At 39.5% G+C, this 9,948-nt stretch overlaps 1 protein-coding gene across 3 annotated transcripts in view; it reads left to right on the forward strand.

The window, feature by feature from the left end:
- Positions 1-9,734, forward strand: part of LOC141438657 (uncharacterized) — a 50,706-nt gene extending 40,972 nt beyond the window's left edge. For 2 of the 3 annotated variants that reach the window (XM_074102537.1, XM_074102536.1), the window contains exons 6-8: positions 1,333-1,419; positions 6,381-7,538; positions 8,134-9,734. In XM_074102537.1, the coding sequence (XP_073958638.1) occupies positions 1,333-1,419; positions 6,381-7,538; positions 8,134-8,298 (1,410 nt within the window). In that variant the 3' untranslated portion in view covers positions 8,299-9,734. The remainder of the gene's footprint in view (positions 1-1,332; positions 1,420-6,380; positions 7,539-8,133) is intronic. The other variant, XM_074102538.1, reaches the window with a different exon arrangement.
- The last annotated feature ends 214 nt before the right edge of the window (positions 9,735-9,948 follow it).

The raw sequence follows: 9,948 nt of genomic DNA on the forward strand, positions 1-9,948 counted from the left end.
AACAATAGAACAAGCAATTGTAATCCGATGTGATGAGTAACAAAGCCGGAATGGCTTAATTTCGTGCTCTGTTCCCGGAACAATGCGGGTGTAATGCTCAAAACAATCTCTTTCAATTAGGCACGTGCTCGAATGTTCTAGAGAACACAGCTTAAAACAACAGCTTAGAGGCACTGTTAAAAAACACGTTTATCATTTATTTTTTTCTTGTATTTTCTCAACAAAGGTTATCCGAACCGGTGGTAGATTTTTAAACATTCATAAGTGCTTGGCCTGAATAAAGTATTTAAACTATGATTTTGAAAATTGGAATACTAGAGGTAAATACGAAAGTTACTCTTTCACACTTAAACGACTGGACAGATTTGGATGTAATTTTGGTACACAGTTTATAACCTAAATTAACACATACATTTTCATCTCGCGCAAAATAAATACTAGTTCAAATTATCCACAGACGGAATCGCGGGCAGTAGCTATTGCCATCGCCATCATCAACCTTCTTGTCATACACTGTATCTACAAAAGTATAATAATAATATAACTAAATATGTAGGCATCAGTAGTGCCTACATTTTTGAGCCGTTTGGGGTAGAAACCATGTGTCCTTGGGGTTTGAGTGCTTTTAATATTTATAAATCATTGTCGTCCAAATTGATTACGGCTTCGGGTGACCAGAGGGCTGGCTTTTTCTTAGCACAAAGATTAAGCATTGCCATACAGCGTGGTAATGCTGCCAGCCTTCTGGGCACCTTACCACCTGGCAGTGATTTTGGGCAACTTTTTTATTTATAATTTTAGTTTGTATGTAGTTTTAGTTACCTTTATTTTGTTTTATATTATGTGAAATTTTTAAATAAAAATATTTACACTAAATATAACATCGGGTAGAATTTAATACATCTTGTTAAGAAATCAGACTCGATTTTATTTCTCTTGTACTACAGTAGGTAGGTATCTCCACTGCCACTACCTTGCCGCCAATAAGTTATTCCACTCTTAATTTTTAATCCCTGGCGCAAAAAAGAGTGTTATAAGCTTGACGCTAATGATTTAAATAAGGAAATTCTTTTAGTTCATTGACGCTAATGTCTGTCTGTCTGTGATATCGTAGCTCTCAAGCGGATGGACCGTTTTCAATGCGGTTTTTTTTCGTGAAATCACGTTTCCTTGTGGTGGTTCTCAGCTGTTTCCTTAAAATCTGTCCAGCTGTTTTTGAAATATTGAACTTCGAAATAACACTGTCAGGGATTTTTCAACTTTTCTAATATTTATTTGTTTCTATCTATATAACACAACTTAACACTATACTTCTTTCTTCACCAAATCTAGAAGAAAACAGCCGTGGGAAAAGTAACGGGTAAGGCAACCAAGCAAAGACCTCAAGATGCAACGAAGAACCCCGTAATAAAAACTTTTGTACGTATATTTTAGCGAGCCCGTGTGATCTTTTAGCAGAACTCGGAAAGAAACAGCGGGGCTACTACGAAATTCGTGTCATTCCGTCCCTCTGACACTTATACTATTTAATACGTAGTAAGAAGGGCGGCACGATACGAATTTCGATTTTCGAATTTCGGAGTAAGCCTCAAAATAGAGCTTTTGAGAGTTTGCATAACATGGACATACCTTGTCATTTAATGGTAGTTGTTCCATAATATTTTCTGTCTATAACTGAATAATAAACGCAAGAAGAAATGCATAATAAAAAATATAAGAAAACTCATACCTAGTCCTTTATTACAATTATATAGCAACTTTAGAATAAATTTAAAAGCTTAATCAGTATCTCCTACTCGTTTCGCCATGTATTGTCATTTCTCTTATCATAATAAGGTTTTGTTTTGTTTTAATATTGATTTTCAGGGTGTATCCATGTTCATATCTACACATGACAGTATTGGCATAAGAATAGCTCAACCTTTCCGAGTTCTGCCTTTTAGTTTTTATCATGGTAGCGTTCTTTCCCTATGATCAAGGGTCGGAAAAACGAGAATCATTTCGTCATTTTCGTCAATGACCATTTCGCTTGTATAACGACGACGATTTAGGATCCATTTACGCGTAGAAAATATTCATTTACAGATGTCATTAGGGCATGCTAACATAATAAGTTTAAGTTTTAAACTACACAAGGTTAAGTTTTGAAAATGAAGGGCGTTTTTCTGACCCTTGATGTTATGGTCAAATAATATTGTAAGTCGTCGAATGATCTGAAGACAATATCATGTCATCTCGGCCTAGCGAGGAATTAAACCATTGTGACATTTACTTTTAACCCTTTTTCAGGTAGAATAATCGACCATAAATATAGAGAAGGGTTCAATATTATTATATTACAAAAGGATGGTAATATTATACAAAATTCGCTTTCAAACTAATCCTTCATAAATAGACAAGAAGTGTCTTCCTAATAATTAATCCGTTTTATTTTAGCAGGTGGTTGGATTAGGTTAGTTACTATTGTTATTAGTTGTCAAATAATCCATACATACATAGTCTAAGATACATCAAAGAGGAAGGTGGACCTCTATAGTCTAAGATACATACATTGATCGATGTATGTATGCAATGCAATGCACTGTGTCAATGACACACTTTGAACCAAAAACTCTGATAAAAAGTATTCCTCAAACTAACCAAACCACATGTCAAAATATTTATGAATTTTTAGACACCTTCTGAAAATAACAATGATAATTTTGTAGAGTCTAAATACGCGGTGCCTGAAAAAGGGTAGAGTGACATTGGTGTCACAACGAACGCTACCAATGACGAGTGCGTGTTTGACAAGCGTTCCCTGCTGCAGTGCCCCCGCTTTTTATTTTAGCTCTGCGTCTTGACGTATGAATCGACACCAGCTTCCGACAGCACCAAAATAACTTCCATTAGCACCCATAACGGTCCAAACTCACCCTTATTGCATGGGAAAAAGTTAACCTGTATGTGAGTCAAGGGCAAAGCTAGAAAATATAACACCTAATGTAAGATTATAAATAAATTTAGTCGAGTCTCGGCCGGCGCGCGTGTCGACTCCAGCGCGACAGTGGTTTTTAATGTGTTTACGAAAAGTCGGATTTTAAAATATAGGTGCCTCTAGTGTTGAAAGAAGAGCTACCATTTCGTTCAGACACTTTTTCGCTATCATACGTGATCTTTTGACTAACATAGAACTGTTGAAATAAGTGTAAAAATGTGAAAGCATTATATAGACATGCTTGTTTTCAACGCACGATTTTCAATGTTAATAAAGTTGAAATTTGTGCGTGAGGTTACGGCATAATTATTTTTGTGTTTCGACTTCAAGTGGCTTAGTAGTGCAACGACTATTTGATTGAGCAAACCCATCTTCTGGATTTTCATTGTGGCATAAAAAATATACAGGTACTTTAGTGTTTGGCTTTATTAACGTTAGCTTTACTGTAGGTACTGAATGAGTCGAGCGACATGTAAAATCCTTGCAGCTCAAAGCGTCGTTACTATTTTAATGCATCTTAATCATCTAAAAAAATACAAAAATTGGTAATTTGTTTTTTTAAACATTCAGACTCCAGTTATTAGTCCAGACACGTAAGAACTGACTCTTAAAATTCGCTTCCATAGTTCAATAATATTTGCACGTCTGCCGCTCTTATAGCAGCGCACCCTTACTGTACCAGAGGTAGAATAGCTTTTAAATAACTATGAAGGGAACAGGTATATAAAGAATGCCTGCCTCTACCGGCATTGGAATCCGGAACCTCTAACTCATAGTCAGTCCCAGTAACAACTAAACCATCTGGTCGTTCTAATATCAATTTCTGTAAATTAAGGAAAAAAAACTTCTTTAGAAAACCCGTCGGAGAAAACATTAACCGAAACCGCCTCCTAGACACTATAAATTAATCCAGTAGAATACTGACAACCGAATACAATAGAATCTGACAATAGAATCGTTCTATTAGCATGACACTGCGGTGCTCGATCAATCTCGTCAGGATGGTGACCCCGCATTGTGGAAGGCGACCACAAACTGGAAGACGAAGCGTTGGCAGGCCTCCCGCTAGGTGGACTGACGACGTCATTAGAATTGCGGGCAACCGGTGGACGCAGTGGCGAGCTGTCGTTCATTGTGACGTTCTAAGAGAGCCATTGTCCAGCAGTGGACGACCTTATTCCACCTGCTCCTTTCTTCCACAGGTCGACCAGAAGTAGGCCGGGTCTCCACCCTTACGTTGTCAGTATTCCCAAAATCAGCACAAAGCGTTTTCGCTCTTCCTTCATCAACCGCACAGCAAAGGAGTGGAATTCCCTGCCTGCGACTGTGTTTCCTGAACACTACAATTTGGCCGCTTTCAAGCCTAGGGTGAATGAGCATTTACTAGGCCAGCGTGCTCTAGGCGTGATTGTGGCCTATATTGTATAAAAAAACCGGCCAGGAGCGTGTCGGACACGCCCAAAATAGGGCTCCGTAGCCATTAGGTACGAAAAAAATAAGTAATATTTTATACTCTAGGCTGCTATTTACTCTTAAAATACTAATAATTATCAAGCAAACTTAGCCGTTATAGTTTTTCTTGTAAGTTTGATATACTTACTACCATCATGAATTTTTTCAAATTTTTCCACCCAATGGTTTAGATTTTAGAGGTGGGAGGACGCTCGATTTTAATAAAATTTGCACTTTAAAGTAATATTCGCAAACAAATCACTGAATCGAACGTCTTAGCAAACGCCTAATGCCCCTAAGTTTTAAAAGACCTATCCAACGATACCCCACACTATAGGGTTGGATAAAAAAAACTCACCTCCACTTTACGTCTATGGGAAGTAAACTAAAAAAATTTTTTTTTTAAATTTTTATTGTGCCATTTTGTCGGCATAGTTTACATATATATCCGTGCAAAATTACAGCTTTCTAGCATTGATAGTCCCTGAGCAAAGCCGCGGACGGACAGACAAACAGACAGACAGACATGGCGAAACTATAAGGGTTCCGTTTTTGCCATGTTGGCTCCGGAACCCTAAAAAGTGGACGTCTTCCGGCTGATGATGATGCTAAATGTATCGCTATAAATAGCGGAACAATTTTACTGGATTAATGTACAAAGGGTCTTACCCTACATGTCACAGTAATTGGATTACCCAACATATATTCAGGACGTGATGAGATCCCAATAAACCCCGCGAGACTAGAGTTACCAGATGAAAAATTTCAAAGTCCGGAGGAAAAGCCTGATAATTTGCAATTTAAAAAAAGTCAATTATGATTATAAGTATTGATATTATTGCGATCTTAGTTGATTTTATTTGTGCAATTAACATGAACAGAATTGATTTTTAATTAATCACTATTATGCATAAAGAAGATTGTTTTTTATTTTGTTTATTTCTAATAAAAATATGTAAAAAAAATACCCTATTTTATTGAAAATTCTAAAAATCCAGTTTTTTCCGTGATTTCCAAAATCGGGCCGGACTCCTGAGAATCTCAATATCCTAAGATCTCAGGACAAATCCTGAGATATGGTAACCCTCGAGGCGGGTTGGTAACTCGTTAAACTCGTAAATAATATCTGGTGCGTCCTCGTAAACCCGTAATATTAGCTCCGTGACAAAACTGCCGGTGACGAGTCATCGCTCAAAAATGTTGGCCGGTTGTCTAATTTATTAGGGTTATGAAGAGAAAATGAAGATAAGTTTATAAAAGGTCCGTTGGATCGATTTTAGAAATAACACTCAATTACACAAGGAAATTGTAACAATATGTGCTGAATTTGAAATGCGAGTAGAGTAGGTAGGTAGTAGAAAATTACAGCTCTAGTCCATTTTTCAATCAGTCTATTTTTTGTGGCTGATATTTAATGTTTGCAAGTGGAATTTGCGAGCCACGTAAGTAATTTAAAAAATCGGTTCCCAGCATGACATTTTGGTATAAATTTTCGGAATCCAAAAATTTTGGTACTTTTAACACAAACCATAAAGTTTTGTGCCATAAAAGGCTTTATACATAGACAAATTACGTACTTACGTGTTACGCAAACTAAGGATTTTCTGGAATAAATTGCATGACAGACAGATCCGATAAATACCTACACGATATGATTAAAATAGACAGGATAAATTTCTGCCCCGCGTTATAGGTAGGTGGACGTCGCCTATAAACACCATATGGACGCGAACCGCACGCCATCTAAACGTTGTTACTTAGAACGACCGTGTCTCATCCTAATTAAAAAATGCTGACGGAGTTTTGCCAATTTGGCTTTATGCTTGCAACGTTCCCTTGTGTGAAACAACCCCTGTTTGCACGTTAGCACGTCTTGAGTAAAAGAGAAGCCTAATTTCAACTAAAACGATTTCATTATTTAGAAATTAATCAAAGTCTGTAAAATTTCCAGAGCGGCGTGGACTCCCCGTGCACATGCGACGACTGCCAAACCGAACCGCCCGAAGACATTCCCATTACGACCCAGCCAACCAGCAAACCTATGACGCAAATGCCCCTACACAATGGCTCGCAACCAAATACGGGAGACAATCGGCCAGACCGAACCGTCGATGTCCTCGTTCACGACAACCCAACACAACCACAATTCTTCCAAAGCGTGACCTCACAACCTTACCACGTGACCGCACCACCCCCACCTGGATTCGTACTCGCTCCGTACCAGGCCCCACGCTTCCACACAGGAGGAAACGTAGAAGACCTACTGGGAGACGTCCAAAACTGTCCTAATATGCAGACAACATTCATACAGCAGAACTCAGTGTTCATGTGCAATACCAGGAAAGTCACGCAAAAATGCTGCTGCCAGAAACGGGAACCAGTACCGACGACGTCACAAAACGGTGACCAGCCTAAGTATTACGTAACAGAAAAGAATATAGAGTTGACCTACGATTATCCGAGAAACACGCCCATTCCAAGCAGCCCGAGCCCGAAATCTGGAGACGAGCAGCAAACTACAACCACAACAGAGGTCGCTAGCACTGTTGTGTTCGTTGAACGACGAATACCAGTAAAGCCAAAGAAGTTCGATTTCTTCTTCAGATCCCGATCAGCACCAGTCGGGGACCACGAGGAACCAATTTACGCTACTGTCAACAAATTACCGAAAAGATTAAGACGAATGGAGCTAGCTAATCTGGAAAAAGAAGTCGCATACAAATCCGGAGAGCCGGACTCCTCAACGCGCACAGAAATAACTCTCAAGACCGATTCAGAATCTCAATTGCCCCCTCCTGATGACGACACCAGCAGATCTGAACGAGAAAAGTCCACGGTTCCGCAAAGACCTGATTCACCGAAAGCAAAGAAACGGAAGAGATTCTCTTTGACATTTAAAAAGAGGGAGAGAAAAAGAAAGGAGAAGAAAAAGGAAGTTAAGAATGGGGTGCAGAAAGTGGCGCCTGTGTTATTAGAGAGTGACAATGAGAGATTGATAGACAGGGAGAGGGAAATAGAGCCGAAACCTAAGCATTGCACGCGACATCGGCCGCGGAATACCTTGTCGTCATCAAGTTCAGGCCCGCGGTACAAGCGGGACAGCTATCAGGTAAATTAAATATTACTAGTATATTGCGTAGGTACATGCTTTATTTCTGTGAGGTGACTAAAGCAGCAATAATCATCAAAAACTACAATCAAAACGGAGGTACGCCGATTTTAGTTTTAGATGATCTAGCAAAAGAAAAACGAAAGCAACAAACCTTTCAGTAGCTATACTTACCTAAGAGTGTTATGGTCCCTGCAGACAGGTATGTCCCACCGTTGACGATCAACAGGTCTATTTTCAACAGTGGACGTCATAAATCTGCTATGACGATGATGATGATTACCATCGTGAAACCAGCTGGTCTATTTGGACTCAGCCCGGTTTAGACCTGCAAGAAAAATCGTTCAAGTTGCATTACATTGCGAGGCCATAAAACCAACGAGTTTGTAGTGGTCAATCGAGCAGCTTGCACGATTCTTGCAGGTTTAATACACCTGGAATCACTATCGTTTTCACCACTTATCTTGGTCACACTCACACAGCGCCGAAAGAGATGGTGAATACGACCACGAAAGTAAACGCGTGTTACAAAACGGCCTCAGGGCAGAAGATCACCTTCTTTATCCTGTCCAGTGAAACTTATTACATTTTCCAGGAGATGACGACATCCCACTCGGAGCATGAGCGCACCAACAGCGTCTGCTCGTCGATGAACTCCCTCGCGTCCGCCTGCACGCACAAGTCCAGGAAGCTATCCGCGCCGCCCATCCCTGACGGCTCCATACCCTGGTGCGGCTGCTGGGGTGCTGGATGCGTGTGAGGGTTTAATAACCAGCAGCAATTACGCACCTATTATTCTCTTGGACATCGGTTGCACGCAAATTTTCATGAAAATGACGAGTATTCGCATAACCCTCTCGGACTGACGGACTGATAAAAATTAGATTGGTATTTAACATCAAGACCGCCACAGTCATCCAGTCGTGACAGCCAATGGAATACCTCACATGCTATATTCATCTGTACATGATCATTCTAAAGAACGCTCTAATAAAAGCTCGTCAACATTTTTATTATTCTAGTTAGATAGATGCATTGACATCTATGTAGGTACCTTACGGCACTAGACTGACTGCTTGGAACAAAACGCACAGCGCATTAATCATCAATATTACTTTGACACAACCCCTGTCACGGACGTGGGTGACACTCTTTCCCGGCCCGGATAATACCGACATGGAAATACCGACCGTTTTTCGTCTACACGCCCATAGAAGGTCCTGTCAGTTTCTGTGGGCATGTACACAAAAAACAAAGCCGGTCGGCGTTATGCGGGCCGGGAAAGAGTGTCACCCACGGACGTCAACAAACTAAGTGAAAGGTTCACAAATCCGCGCTGTGAACAAATTTTAAGTTAAGAAACATACAGTCCATACACAGATGTCGGACGGATGCTCGGCAAAAAGCTGGAAGCAAATTTACTGTCGTTTCGCTTGAATGCTCGCTAGAATGCTAGCTATACGCTCCTATATATTTTGTGAGCTTATACCTGTGGTTACAAGTGAATGATCAAGATTATCACCAACTTTAAATAAAATTCGTCTATCCGTTGCGAATGATAGAAAACCAGAATTGTAGACTGAACTGACAGGAGCGTTACCGTGTAACCGATGACTTGCAGACCGCACTCTCGTTTGTGTTCGTTATTGATTTGAAATCAGTGATTTCAGGTATAAGTGTTTAATGAGAAAGGTCTATTATTGTCACACACTAAAGGGTGTTAGAAAGCGTGTAAATATTTTTGAGCACCACGTTATAAATAAGAGCTTCAATGCGGTGACACTATATACCGGCCCGAACAATACCGACCCGATATTTCGTGACACCCCCATAGAAACTCATGTCAGTTTGACACAAGTTTGTTTTGGCATGTACACATATAATCGGGTCGGTATTTCATGTCGGCATTATCCGGCCGGTAAATAGTGTCACTTTTTCAATGAACTTTAGGCAGATACGTTATAGCGCACCGAAATTGAAGAATAAAAACGCGACAATTGTATTCACGTAGGTCGATTTCGACACGTTAAGCAGATAATCTTATACCTGACGTTACAGTATTAGTTATTTAATAAAGAATTATAATGTGAAATTCAGAGAATTGTATTGTAATGTCAGAAACATGGCGTTAAAAATGGTGCACTTATAAATAGACATATCTGTTGTATGATTAATAAAATATTTATTGTACAGTTATTTCTTGACTTTTACTGGAACAAAACTCTCAAATTTTATTAAGCAAGAATTGCCGAACTAGGTGTGATGTAGTCAGCCAATTTAATTAAGGAGCCACGATAGATCTTTAGTATAGTAAATAATTTTAGTTATCTCTAAGAATATTTATCGAATGACATAAAATGTCACCTACTTTGACGTATTTGTATCAGTTTCTGTATCCAAATCGTTGCCT

Source organism: Choristoneura fumiferana, chromosome 19, assembly GCF_025370935.1.
Source record: "Choristoneura fumiferana chromosome 19, NRCan_CFum_1, whole genome shotgun sequence".
Taxonomy (NCBI): Eukaryota; Metazoa; Arthropoda; class Insecta; order Lepidoptera; family Tortricidae; genus Choristoneura; species Choristoneura fumiferana.